General features: G+C 43.2%; 1 protein-coding gene across 1 annotated transcript in view; it reads left to right on the forward strand.

The window, feature by feature from the left end:
- The first annotated feature begins 354 nt into the window (after nucleotides 1–354).
- The window catches only part of CLVS1 (clavesin 1), a 159,534-nt gene continuing 144,793 nt past the window's right edge, over nucleotides 355–15,095 (forward strand). The window contains exon 1 of the mRNA XM_047073733.1: nucleotides 355–809. Within this exon, the coding sequence (XP_046929689.1) occupies nucleotides 355–809 (455 nt within the window). The remainder of the gene's footprint in view (nucleotides 810–15,095) is intronic.

The following is a 15,095-nucleotide window of genomic DNA, read 5'->3' on the forward strand; positions in this document are numbered from 1 at the left end:
ATAAAATTATCCCAATTACACCATTTTAACGATAATTTAGCCTTTATTCTTTGGATACCTAATCTAATCAAACCCACAGCACAATACCGCCTTTTTTTTTTTATCTAAGTTCCAATTAATTTGCCCAGATTTTCTTTGTATCATCACTGTTTTGTCTCTCTTGTGTGCATTTGTTTTGCAGTAAGAAATGGTCTCGTTTTTGCCTCCTTTCTGGATGGCCACCACCACATAGGACCTGAATGTCCTACTGCTTTCTAAGAACAGAAAGAAGGCCTTCGGTTTGTCTGTTTCAGTGGCAGCTTGGTAGCAGAAAAACTGTTGAATGGGCCCCGATTTCAGCAGACCATCGGGTGAATGGGACCAGTCTCCCTTCTTCCAAAATATCAGCAATTAAGCACTTGGAAAGGAGATTTGGCCAAGATGACCCATTTACAGGCCGGACTCAGTCCAGAGACTATAGAGAAAGCTCGCCTGGAACTGAATGAAAACCCAGATGTTTTACATCAGGATATCCAGCAAGTCAGGGACATGATCATCACCAGGCCTGACATTGGATTTTTGCGTACAGATGATGCCTTCATCCTGAGATTTCTCCGAGCCAGGAAGTTTCACCAAGCAGATGCCTTTAGACTCCTGGCCCAGTACTTTCAGTACCGCCAGCTACACCTGGACATGTTCAAAAACTTCAAGGCTGATGATCCTGGCATTAAGAGGGCTCTCATCGATGGGTTCCCCGGAGTGCTGGAAAGCCGAGATCACTACGGCAGGAAGATTCTTCTGCTGTTTGCGGCCAATTGGGACCAGAGTAGGTAAATGTAGATAGTGTCTTTCCTTGGTTTTTCCTTTTTATAAGCATACGTACTGCATGTTTAGGGTCGTATGGCTTTCATTTAAAAAAAAATGAAAAAAAATGTGTGACTAATGAGCTTTTCTTTAAAAAAAATATGTATATATAGTTTCCCCTCCCCGACCCCAAAGGAAGTTTTAAGGCCACGGGATTACTGTCATCAAATGCAATTCCAGATTCACAGCAGTGTTTTGGAACAATAGAATCGTAGTGTTAGAATGGCAAGACGCCTTAGAAATCATTATTATGTTCATCAGAATGGGTCATTTATTTTAATAAAATTGAAAGCTGGTCTTCTAGAAGAACCATATATTCTGCCTTTAGTGTTCTCATCTTTAACAGCAAAAACAACAAAAATGGATTCAGTAGATGGCTTTAAATCAAGTGTTTTCATCACGTAAATAATTTCTTGGATCCTCTCCATGACTTTAATATCCTGTATTTCTTCGGAGTGCCAGACCTCTCTACCCAAGTGCATCTCTCCCTGAAAATCCTGTAAAGAGCCGCAAACTCAGCATGGCTCAAATCGAACGCACCATCTTTCCCACTAGACCTGCTTTTCCAGCCTTCCAGTCTCCCCACCCAGAAATCCGGGTGTCGTCCGTGACTGCTTCTCGCCTTTGCTCCTCGCATCCGATTAATTGCCAAGGCCCACGCCTTTCTTCTCAAAAGTCTCAAATCTCGTCACTTCTCTTTGCTCCCCTTGTCACTGCCTTGGTTTAGGTTCTCTTCATTTGTCCCTTGAATTTCTGCAACAGACTTGTCACGGGCACCCCTGCCTCAGATCTAATCTTTCTCGAGCCATTCTAGTCCATACTGTAGCTGGAGTGACCCTTCCAAAATTCTGTGATGTCGCTCTGCTGATGAAAATTCTTCCATGACCTGCGAAGCCTTCAAGGTAAAGTCAGGTCCTTTGCAATCCATCTTGTACATCTCCTGTCTCCTGCTGTACTTCATCCTCTGGCCTTCGCGTTCTCTGGTCCAGCTGGAAGGAAGTATAAGCCTTGCTTTGAATGGCTGAGGTTTTTCCATGCCTCCAAGCCTTTGGACTTGCCTCGACAAGCACCTAAAGGAGAGAACCACCACTTCTTATCCCAGTTCCAACCACCCTGGACCCAATCTGCCCTACCATTTATACTCATCTTCCTGCTTCTTCACTCTATAGTCTTCATCTACTGCCACCCCAACCCTTTTTAGTTAAGTGCCCTTCTTTTGTTCATATTTCCATTAACCTATTTGCAAGAGGAGTGTAAGAACCACTGTTAGTACAGCTATTATTTTGGAATACTTACCTCATACTCTGTTAAGCATTTATGTATATTGTCTCATTTAACCCAATGAGAACTTTTCACAAAAGGTATTATTATTATCCCTAGTTCACATTTGGTGACACAAGACTTTGAGAAATTAAGTAGCTCGCTCAATGTCACAGAACTAGTGAAATATGGAGTGGGAGTGGACCCCCCAGCAGTCTGACTGGAGAACGAGTTGTCTCAACCCGGCATTACTACAATCGTGTGTTTACTTGTATACCCTTTCTTACCTCTCCACCCAAGTCTGCAAGTTCCATGAGGTCAGGAAACTGCCTGTTTCGTGTCTTTCATATCTTTTTGGCACAGGGCACACTATCCAACAAATGTTGAATGAGAAAGAATGCATGTATCACTCTCCAAAAATTCACCTGTGGCTTTAGTTTTCACAGAGGTATAATCGTTGAAATTTTTTTTTTTAATTTTTTTTTCAACGTTTTTATTTATTTTTGGGACAGACAGAGACAGAGCATGAACGGGGGAGGGGCAGAGAGAGAGGGAGACACAGAATCGGAAACAGGCTCCAGGCTCCGAGCCATCAGCCCAGAGCCTGACGCGGGGCTCGAACTCACAGACCGTGAGATCGTGACCTGGCTGAAGTCGGACGCTTAACCGACTGCGCCACCCAGGCACCCCAGTCGTTGAAATTTTTATGGTAGCTGGGGAGACGCAGGTTTGACTTTCAAAATAAACCAAATAATTCCTCCCCAGTATAATTAAAAGGAATTTGTAGGGTGGCCCTTTATTACTTCCTATCATTCCTCCTCCTCTTAAAAATGATAATATTGTAAACTAAGTAATCACTGGCTATTTTCTGGTTGATAAATTGTGATAGCACAACTTAATCCTGAAAAGGTATTTCAGGGTCTTAACTCTATGAGTCTAGAGTTTGGTCAGCTCTGCATCCGGGCAAGAACGCCTCTCCATGTTTCTGCTCTGTTAACACAAGGTCCCTGCCAGAAAAGAGTCCACTGTGCAATCCAGTGTCCTTCAGTGTGCAAGCATACGAACAGCTAACTCCCATCTGCCATCAGAGAATTCCTTCTGAGACACACAAACCATCAACACAGGGCATCCGTCTTATACCAGAGAAAACAGCCATCCTTTTGAGAATGGCATGTTAACATGTTGAATTTTGGAACAGGACAATTTTGATGATTCTGGAGAATAATCGTGCTGACTTCATTTGTTCTTAGTTGTTGTAAGTATTCTAGAACTTCCATCTGTTTAGATGCTAAGTAGTGATTTAGCCATAAAAATACATCAGAGCAAAATATCTTATTTTGTATTAGCATTCGGCCCATGTATATCACAAAATGTGTTAAGAAATAATAACAAATAATAATAGTAAAAAGAAAGGAGTCTCCAAGAGAATAATCCAAATGTTTATGACTACAATAACCTTGAACAAGTTACTTCACTTCTCTGTTCCTCAGTTTCCTCAAGTGTAAAATAAGAAGCTCAAGTTAGGTAATCCCTGAGACACCTTCAGCTCTAATGGCTCATGAACGTGGAGTTCATTCAGCCTGATCCTATGGATGGATGGATAGGGATTTTAAAATTCACTTTATAGCTTCCTAATTCACTAGGCTTTTTGAAGAAACCTCTCTCTCTTTTTTCCCTCCCACCCTCACCCCTAGCCTACAAAGGCTGAGTCTACTTGAGACGATTTTTTTTCCAAACTATACAATACCATTTGTTCCAAATATTTTGGTTTCAACAGGAAGGTAAATGATCAGGCTATCCCAGTGACAACCAAAGATCATTAGAAACAAACAAACCTCAGTTGGAACCCGGCAAGTGACATGTGCTTTATTGGTTATATGACCTGGGACAAACAACCTCTCTGAGACTGTTTTCTCATCTGTAAGGTGGGGATGTCTAGCTAATGATATAGTTGGGACGACCAAATGAAAGATGCACTTAAGGAACACAGCTCGTTGTTTGGCACATGGTAAGCACTCAACAAATGTGAGCTTCTGCTATTATTGTTAATATTATCAAACATCCCACTACAAAAAGAACGGAGCACAGAGAGTAGATAAATAAAGATAGAGACAGGAGTACAACACTCGAAAATGAAAGTGGGCCGGTGGGTGCGGTCTGCCTGTATGGCCATCCTAAGTACTTCTTTGTTTTCTCCCCGGACACATTCCCTGTCACACAGACCCAGATTAAATGAGGCCCAAAAGGCCCGGAAGGGTTGGCACAGCTTTGCAAAATGATTACTTCACTCTCATTGGGCCCCTAAGATGACTGGGAAGTGATTTGAATATCTCCTGTGAAAGGTTTGCTGAGATTAAGATGGTTATTAATGTTTATTAAAACCGTGTAAATCTCATTCATCTAAACCCAGATGCCACAAACAAAAGCGCAGAAAGGTGACCGGTAGGAAGCGCTGTCCTCCAGAGGCGGGGCTCCCCGGGCCTGGGTGAGGGTGCCAGCTGGAGTGCGGGGGCGCTGGGCTCCTGGAACACACACTGGCCTCCTCCAAAAATCAGGCCTCAGCAGAGAGCTTTGTGGTTTCTGTATTTTCTGAGGCTACCAGGCTGAAGTGAGATGAATTAGATGAAATCAGCACTCACATATTTATTCATAAAATGAAGCTGGCCCTTTCTGGGTCATCAGAGGTCACCTTTCAGCCCACCTGCTTGGTAAGTAATGGAGACCTGGGGGGGGCACCACTGCTCAATGAGCCTTTTGATCTGTCTCACCTAGGCTCTGTTTCCCCCTTAAGATCTGATAAAAAAGAAATCCATTTCTTGTTTCTTTCTGGGCTGCATACTTGTACCTGGTCATACAGCCTGATTTGCCCGTGAATGCCCTTCCTACAGAGGGAAATGTGATCGTAAAGGAGCATGTCTGGATTTTACTCAGCTACAAAGGAGTTAAGTTTGGTCAAGTTATTTTACTTTCTGGAGTCTCCATTCATCAAGTGGAAATGGGTATAATATCTGGCATGTGGAGCTGTTGCAAGGATTAACCCCAATTGCCCTGCTTGATGGTGTCCAAGATGCGGAATAGAACAGTGATTAAATGCACTCAGAAACTCCGAAGCCAGACAGCTGGCTTCAGATCCCAACTGTCTCCTAATCAGCCATGTGATTCTGAGCAAGTTGCTTAATTTCTTATTACACTGTTTCTCACCTATAAAGTGGGGCTGATGATGATCATAGATTAACATTAGTTGGTGTTCCACAAATGGCAGTTGTTTCTTAAGAAAAAAAGAAAAATTCCAGTCCAGCAAATATCTAGGCTACTGGGTCACAAGATCTACTTTCCAAATCCAAATAGCAGGATTTGAACCATTACCAACTTTCCTCCACCTGGAAAGGTATAAAGGATGCAGTTGAGTCCCCAAGCCACCATGCTCCAAAGTGCTTTGGGGAAGCTCAGTCATGACTGGGAGGCTCTGAGAAATGACCTGGTCTTAGTGCCCCTCCCTATTGTTGTTTATTACATTCTCAGGCTATGAGAAAGATATTTGGAAAGGAAGGTCCAGATAATAAAAGCCCCATGATAAACTACCATAATATCCATGTGTAAACCAGCTGGTCCCCAGCGAAAAACAATTGGAAATGCAATGCCAATCATAATATATAAATGACACTTGACCTTCTTTTGTCAGTGTATTGTTTATTTCTCAAAATTAAGAACACTCAGAAATCCGCAAACAGGTTGAAAATTAGTTGGTCCTTTCAGGAAGCTGGGGCACCTGAAGGAAGAGCTAAGTTAGGGTAATTGAGTAGAGCAAAAAGGGGGCTAATGGACCATTTCATTACTACCTTCATGCTTATAGAGTTATTGTAAGAAGGCAATGAATCTTGTAGACTGTCTTTCCCCACCGTACATAACAAGGGCTGAAGGTTTGGATCAAAGCACAACCAACTGGATGGAAGATTAGGGAATCTGAGCTGAGACCTTAGACCCAGGGCCAGCATGAGGGTGAGGGATGGGGCCATTTGCCTGGGGTGTAAAATTTAAGGGGGGCACTAAAGCACTCAGTGATCAAAATAAATAATTTTGTCATAAAATATTTTTATAGTTCTAATTTTTAATTAATTAATTAATTTATTAATTAATTTATTTATTTAGAGAAAAAGAGAGCATGAGCTGGGGAGGGGCAGAAGGAGAGGGAGAGAAAATGTTAAGCAGGCTCCATTCCAGCACGGAGCCCAACGCAGGGCTTGATCTCACTGCTGTGAGATCATGACCTGAGCAGAAATCAACAGTTGGACGCTTAACTGACTGAGCCACCCAGGTGCCCCTGTCAGAAAATATTTTAAAATCAAAATTAATGCCAAAAAATCCATGATGAACAAAATGTCAAAATTTAAAAGAAGGCAGGATAAGATCATTAATTTTTCCTTGTGCCTCAGGCTCCCAATATGTCTTGGCAAAGCACTGCTCAGGCCAATCAGATTTCACAAGAGAAAAGCCTTAAGTTGGCTCCTAGTCAATTGTATTACAGCACATAATACTGAATATCTGTATACTATACAGCTGCACAGAACCTTATGATTCCCAAGCATTTCCGTGTATGTTTTCTGATTTAATGCTCATTAACCATTTGGGGAGTTTTAGTACCACTAAGGGACAGATGACAAGAGATCGGAGGAGGAGAAGATCCTTTCTAACCAAGGAACTGAATGATTCATCAATGGAAAAACTTAGACTCAAAGCTTGTAATTCCAAGCTCCAGAGACATCTGGAGCCAATTGTTCAGCCCCTGAGTGACTAGTTATTCCAAAACATGCACGGAGCTTCTGAAAGTCTGTAAGTGGATTTCCTGGAGGTGGGTACGTGTGTAGATGAGTGCAGTGAGTCACAGTGGACAGGATCAGCAGGTTAGTGGCAGTGATTCTCAAAAGGAGCACAATGGCCATTCAGAGCTGCTCAGTTCTTAACGCATAGGGCTGTCGAGCATTGTGGAATGTTTTGTATCCCCTCTCCCAGGCACTGTGGCAACTGAAAAGGTCACCTTCATGTTTCTAAAGCCCTTAGGGGAGCTGGTGTCCACTTTGAGAACCCCTGATGGAGAGTGTCTAGAAATGTCCTAACACCAATGTCAATAACTACCATTTGTTAAGCACCTTTATGCCAAGTTATTATTTATACCAAGTTATACAGTAAGTATATGTGTGTATATATATATATATATATATATACTTATGTGTCTGTGTATATATATATATACACATTTTTTCCCTAATCCTTTCCACAGACCCACAAGGATCTATATGGTGTATAGATAATATATAACAGAGACAGAATTCTTCCCTGTTTTGTCTGAACATAAAGGCTGTGCTTTTCTGCTAAGCCTTAGCTGTGGCCTCATTTCTACTCTGACCTCAAAAGTTTCCAGAGCCTCTTACAATCAAAATCTGAATCACTCGTATGTTATTAAGTGTTACTCGTATGTTACTACAGTGTGGCTCCAGGGCCCAAATTCAAGGTGTTTCACAACTTCTCCTCAGTTCCCTCTTCTAGCCAAGAGACACTGGGAGGTTCAGGGTAAACAATAAAGCCATTCCTTGTGCATGCGTTCTAATGGGGCTCCAAAGGTGAGGAACGTGCTTTAGAGGCTGGGAGCACCAGAAGTTGAGATGATTCTGGAGGCTCAATGTCAAGGGCCTGCCTAGTCCCTAATATGAGGGAAAGGAAGTGGAGAAGGACTTACCCCTTCAGATTGAGCAAATACAAAAGCAGTTGGGGTGCTGACCAATAGACAAGAGTTGTCATTCTTCCATGGGATGAATCCAAGGCTCGTTCATTCCTTCATGTACTCGGTAAACATCCTGAACTACTGCAGTGGTCCAGCCCTGTGCGGGTTCCTGAGGGCCCACAGGAAGCACTCCTGTTCTGAGCTCCCACTCCCAGAATGGCTCCTCACACCAGTTTCCCCTGAGTTCCTCTAAGCATTAAATGACAGGAAGATGAATGTTAGTAAGGTGATTGACCTTCTCGCCTTCCCAAGTCTGAAAGCAAGGACGCTGTCATATTTACTTTATCATGTAGAAAACAACCTGGCATCTGTCTGTTCTTAGGGACAGGTGCTTTTCCACTCACTGTTTTGTTCTGGGAAGGTGTTCAGCTGCTCCTCGTCCCCTCATGCCAGGCAGTAATTTATTTGATGGATATGCTGGAGATAGAAGCTCCTTCAAACGTCACTGCTTATTGCTGACCTGTGGCAACCTCCAAAGGGCTGACGTGGCAAATGTCCTACAGCTCTGTGGTGTGATTTGGCAGTGGGAGATGAACAGTAAGTAGGTTCTTTCTTCTGATTAAAACCCTGAGGCAGTAGGAGGGATATAACTCTTCAAACTATAAATAAGCCAGTTGATTGAGGTTCACCTTTAGCTTTTGGAAGAGCATAAAAGAGCTTTTTATAAGTAGCAGGGGGTCTACGCCTCTTTCAGTTTGACTGTGCTCAGTATAAGAACTTGTGGCACAAAAGGGGACAAATTTCTAATGTATCCATGCCGAGTATTGGTGAGGTGAGAGGAGATGGGGCAGGCCAAGTGGGTTTTATGTTTCTCACCAGGGCCAGGAAGTCACCCTCCTCCCCAGATCCCAAAGCCTCTTGAGAGCAGCTCAAGAAAAATATTCACTGTCTGTTCTTCCTACAGATACGTTCCTGGAATTGCTCTGGTTGTGATCAGCTTTTGAATTGTTATGAGCTTGGAAATGAGCAAAAATGAACAGAGGGGAGTTATTACAGCCACAAAATCAAACTTGCTTACCAAGTGTTTACCATGTGGCAGACAGTCGTGCTGTTACATAGGCACTATTAATATCCATATTTTGCAGATGATGAAATTAAGGATCAGCGAGGTTAGGTAACCTATCCCAGGTCACACAGCTTAGGTGGTAAGTGGCGAAAACAAGCAGGATCTCAAACCTCATTCATTTGCCATACTTGGGGGCCACTAAGTCAGACATTCGGGGGGCGGTTCCAAGTGAGGTCTCAGTAGGCAAGCGAGCTAACACCAGTCACTTCAAGGTCTCAGAGAACTTGAAAAGGATGGCATAGCTCACTAGGCAAATCCTGTTGCCACAGATTCCAATCTCACAAAATCTAGGCAAATTAAGTGTTGAAAATCTTATCCATTAATTATTTAGCCCTAATCATCTGACAATGGTAACAGTGATAACAACTTTGATTATCTTTTTTTTTTTTTTAATTCCAGCTCCCCAAAGGAGTCTGGTTATTCCTTGGAATATGTTACCAAAAGGGGTGTCAATATGAGCCTGACTTAAGATAGTGACTGGAGGCCCTCCCCATACCTTGCATTCAAACAAGTGTCCACATGGACTTTCAGTTGGCGCACAGAACCCCAGCTCTGCAGCCTGCTAGTGACCCTGGCGCCATATGTAATTCTTCTAACGCGTAGTTTCCTCTTTGTCTGGTAATGATCATATGTACTTTGCAGGGCTCCGAGGATTAAGTAAGTTGCTAGAGCAGTAAGGGGTCTGGCACATAGGGAGCCATTTATTTCCTTTCTTAACTGTAATCCAAGTGGTTTTTCCACTTTTATCTCTCTATCTAATCCAGAGTCTAAAATGCCCAAGATAGGATTCCTTATTCTGTTAAAAGCTGTTATAAAATAGACTGTATCTCTGTTATGTGCTCCTAAAAAGCTGGTGATTGATGAGAGGATGGAGTTGAGGGTTTATGTCGCTTCCTCGCCCTGCTGGACGAGTATATGGCTTGTCATGTGGGTCAGCCAAACGGTTCTTCAAATACTTCTTTTAAATCCCCTTCGTCCTCCACAAAACTCCTTATCAGACATTCTCCAGCATTTCCATGACCATTCCACTTGGTCCAGGGCTCAGCTGCTTTCTGCCCGCAGTCTCCATCCCCTTTCGATTGCGTTCAGGCCCTTGGAAGCTTGCCTGTTAGAAGCCATCTCCCACGGGGCTTGAACAGGGTCTTTGTTCCGAGATAACGTAGCAGCGTATGCCCCTGCCTAACTGGGTGGCTGGCCCTCCGAGACATGGCAGATGTCTTATGGCTCCCGCAACATGTTACAAAAGCAGGGCAGCTTTGCAGTGAGAAGGGGCTACAGGGACCAGGAAAGCAAGCTTTTATTGACAGCATATCTTTCCAGGCCAGCCGTTCTTCCCAAACTCACACTTAAAAGCCCAGGAGTTTCAAAGACACGACCCTCATTACCTTGTAGATAAAAAACTGTCCTCCAATGGCTAGAAATCTAAGGGCCTAAGAATAACTTCCTGCTCCTCACCGCATGGCCTGGATAAAGCAGCCAGCACCGTGAGCTTGCTCTCAATTACTTGACTTGAAATCATGCTGCTATGGGGGCATGCCCTGCGTCTGTTCTTGTAAAGGCCAGTGTCAGTAAAGGAGTGCACGGAGAAAGGGCAAGTTTTAAGCATGATGTTGCCTCTATGCTGTGTTCACTGTTGATTTCCTCATGAGCATAGCTGACTTCTTGAAAGAGTATATCGCAAGAGATGGGACCTTTTCCTGTACAACGCGAAGCTCTTCTGGGTGACTAACTGCTTTCCCCAGTTCTCAATAAACCAGGAAGCATCTTCTGATCCCTTTTACAAGGAGGATACTGTAGAAGGAAGCCCCTTGGCATCTGCCCAGACTTCAACCCCCCAATCCCTGAGCCCCGAAACTCAGCTCTTTAGGAAGCCACCAGCTCTCCTGCCCTTTAAATATTGTTCCTACATAATCGCTTCTGAGCGGTGATATACAGATCCTTAAGCAGCTGCTGGAATGATTAAATGCCCGCGCTTCCCTGAGGTTGTAAATCAGGCTCAGAAGCCATTTATTGTGAGTGTACTATAAAGCAGTAGAAGTTATTGCTACTATACTGCAAAATGTAACATTGGACAGGAAAATAAAGAGAGGGTAAATTTTGTTGTGAAGGCTTTAAAGTGATGTGTTGTTTTTTCTTTGCACATCCTCTTTCTGTTCCTCGTCATTTTTCTCTTCTCCTTGCCTCTAATTCTTCCCTATCTCCAGTTGTCCCTGCTGGATTAGTTTCAAATATGGCACTCCCACAGATAGCACCCAGTGCCTTTCTGGAACAGACAATGTTCATATTAGTAACGCTCCCAGGCTTCGAGCACCTCCTTATGCTGCACTATTAATTTAATCCTCACAACAATTTATGAAGGAGATATTATTATTCTTATTTTAAAAATATTTTTTTATGTTTATTTGTGTGTGTGTGTGTGTGTGTGTGTGTGTGTGTGTGAGAGAGAGAGAGAGAGAGAGAGAGAGAGAGAGAATCTGAAGCAGGCTTCAGGCTCTGAGCTGTCAGCACAGAGCCGAACGCAGGGCTTGAACTCTCAAACCATGAGATCATGACCTGAGCTGAAGTCGGGCGCGTAACCGACTGAGCCACCCAGGCACCCCAATTATTCTTATTTTAAATAGAAGGTATTTAATCTGGACAAAATCACAAGGCTGGCTAATGGTTCGATCCCAAATATTTCTCTTTCCCCTTCTTCATGATGCCTGATTATATTTGGGGTCTGCTCTTGGGGAATGTGTCACTGAATCTCTGCTCACAATTTGTTGTAAAATCCCTGCTTGGAGTCTTTTATGGCTCCTTAATAAAGTTGATTCAGTCCCTTCGCCACACATTGTGCCAAACAAAACCTTAAGAATTTGGCATCACTTTCCATATCCAAAGAATATCCTCTGCTTGAGTCAAACGGATCTCCCTCCCCTCCCCTCCTCCTCCCAGGTTCAGCCCAGCCCTTCCCAACCTTTGCTTATGTACTTCCTCCTACTCAGTCTCTATTCCTCTAATGAGGGGAGCATGGGCCCTCCAGGAGCACAGAGAAGAGGCATTGCAGAGGCATTATCTGAGTCGAGGGAGAAGTAAGACTAAACAGGTCGAAGGAAGGGAACTTGAGGGAGGCTGTTTGAGACAAAAAGAACACACTCTGCAGGGATCTAGGGTGAGAGAGTCTGCCCCACTGGGAGAGCTTCAGATGGTTGCATTGAGCATAGAATGTAAGGGTTCACATGAGGAGAAATGAGGCTGAGGAGGTAGGCTGAGGCCAGGAATTATCCTTGCTTGCCGTAAGGAACTTGGGCTTTAAGTTTAAGAACAAACCAAGTCCTACTCATCTTTCAAAGCTCATATTCATGCTAAGAAGCTTTGTCCCTGGCTGGGGCAGCACTGATCTTTCCTTTGTTCTTCCCTGAATGCCTGTCACACTAATCTTTGCTGCACACTTTTTCACGCTTTGGGGAAGCTCCTGGAGGCACAATGCTGGTTTTTTGTTTTTTGGGTTTTTTTTTGGTTTTTTTTTTTTTTTTGGTTTTTTGGTTTTATTTTTTTCCTTTTTTTGTAGCCATAGGTAGAGAGTAGGGCTCAATGGAGTCCCCTCAACTGACTTTTGGGGAGAAATTTGGAACAATGGAAAGCCCAGACACAGAGCCTCTTTCTAGACTCTTCCCAATGACAATAATCTTGTTGAGGGACTGGAGTTGGGTGCAGCTGAGCTTGAGAAGGAGGGAGGAAAAGACTCGGGTGCTCTGTCTACCCCTTGCCCAGGGATTCTCAGCATGACATAAGGGAGACTGAGTGTTTTAGAAGCATCAGGAGCAACCCAGGCCCAGAATCGGAGCCAATATTGTGGATTCCACAGTGGCTCCATCCACTGTGTGACTTGAGCTCAGGTACCAACTGTCTAATAATGACGTGGAGTACACGACGACCATCATTTTCTCTCATCTCTCAAATTCTATATTCTATCTGTGTCATCGTGCATAAGACAAAATTAAGAAAATACTTTACATATGGAAACCTTCACTGTCCAGGGCGCTACCTTCTGTATGGAGGTCAGGGAGCGGAACCTGATTCCCTGCCTCCTTCTCAGTGAACGACTCTTTATTTCTACTCAGGGTCTCCTCATGCTAACGGGTTTGTGTGGAGTTTGTTCATCACTCATTTTCTCCTGAGTTTCTGATGAGTTAATCCATCCTATAATTGTATAGCATGCATATTAATTAGTGAATTGCACCACCATGGGTGGAACATTTCAGTCTGCTATTACTCATCTCCCAGAATAATACTGCAATGCCTCATTTACCTTATATCTTTGCAAGGGAAGAGGGTATCCCAGTGACGTTAAGTCTTCAAATAGTTGAGGGCTGCTTTTTAAGGGCCAATTTTAAAGTTTTATTTTATTCAGTTCTGGCTAAAAAAACCAACCAACCAACCTTAGAATGCATTGTATACTCCCTATCTTGTTAAATATAACTTAACACTTCATGACAAATGGTAACTACGAGGCATATGGATTATTGTACCCTGGGCTAGGAAATAGCTAGCAGAATGGGGATTCTGGATGCATACGGGCTTTGCCTTCCTGCTACATGGCCCATTGTGCCATGCTCTGTGTACTTCCTTTTTTTTTTTTTTTGGTACTTCTTTCTCCTCTTAGCTCTTTGCTGATTACTATTAGTAGGCTTACTCTCCTAAGTTTCTGTGGGCTTGGAAGCTAGAAAACTGAGCTTGTTGAATTATATGCTTTGGGTGAGGATCTATGGGGAGTCCCAAGGAATCAGGCAAATGAGCTGTAGCAGGGCATGAATATTATAACATCTCATTTGTGTGCTCAGAAATACAGTTCTGCCTAATGCACCAGCAGGCAGGGCATGAAGCATCTTCCATTGCAGCATCTCTCTGGAACTGTGCAAAATTGAAAACCTGAGCAATTTTTCTTCCAAGGTTTCTCTAACCTTGGATTCACATACAACATGCCTCCCTGACTTATGTATCCTTCTTCTCTATAATACTTCCTTCAGCCTAACAGGAAAGGACCTATATCTTCATTTATACTTGTACTAAGGCCCATTTTTACCAAAGTGGGCACTATCCTTTGTATTTGCTTTCTTCTTTAGCCTTTGTATTTTCATTTTTCGACTTTTCTCGCTATTAAATATAAGACTTTGTCTCTCATCAAGAAGATAGTGGGAAAAATAAAGTAGCTTATCTTTCTGCTTATATCTTGTTATATGCCTTGTCTTCTCTCCATACCTACTCTAAGCCGGTGGTGATCCACGCAGCACTGTCATGGAGCCCATACCCTTCAGCCCCTCATCTGAGCTACTATTCTCTTCTTATACGTCATAAGACCCTGGCCCCATCACCATGGCCGTAATTTTTATATGGATATATTTGAATCTCTACTGTTTTTGTCCCTTAAGTACCCAGTCACCCAGGTGTAGGGACAGGGGTAGGGACATTGGCAATGATCATCAGGTCAAAAACACCTTAGTCAGGGATAGAAACGTGGGAGATGCTTTCTTTCTTGTTCTTTGCAGTGGGCTAGGTAGGTAAAGCTGCTGATAAGTGAAGCACCTTAACTCGGGTCACTCTTAAGAGGGCAGAGGCTTTGGGTCTACAACTGGCTACTGGGAATATGTGAATGGCCTGAAATTTTAGACACATGTATTTGGTGGAGAAGGGACCCAGCTTCCACCAGATTCTCAAGAGGTTCACAACCCAAGGAAGTTTAAGGACCACCACATTAAATTATCCTTCTACTAGTTTAGCTGTGAATACAATTCCATGATATACTGGGGAGGCAAACATCCTACTAGGATAGTATCATAGAATGGTTGTCAAATGGGTTGATGGCTCTATCTTTTACATGAAGGGTTGTGTGATTATAAGAGTCAGCTTTCTTATTGAAGAAAACCATGAAAATGGAGGAAGTGTTGGGACATTAAAAATTATTCATAATCCCTCCACTTAGCTACTGCCATTTACATTGAAAATTGAGGTATATTTTGCATGCAGACACACACATGGTTGGGCTTATACTGTGCATAACTTTATATATCTACATGGGACAGCACAGTGGTAAAGAGCTCAAGCACTATGGCCAGATTATCTGGGTATGAGTCAGAGCTCTCCCACTTCCTACCTGCTCGAGCCTGG

Source organism: Lynx rufus, unplaced genomic scaffold (assembly GCF_022079265.1).
Source record: "Lynx rufus isolate CCGP_SWC_20201006 ecotype Redwood Valley unplaced genomic scaffold, mLynRuf1.p SCAF_12, whole genome shotgun sequence".
In the NCBI taxonomy this organism is placed as follows: Eukaryota; Metazoa; Chordata; class Mammalia; order Carnivora; family Felidae; genus Lynx; species Lynx rufus.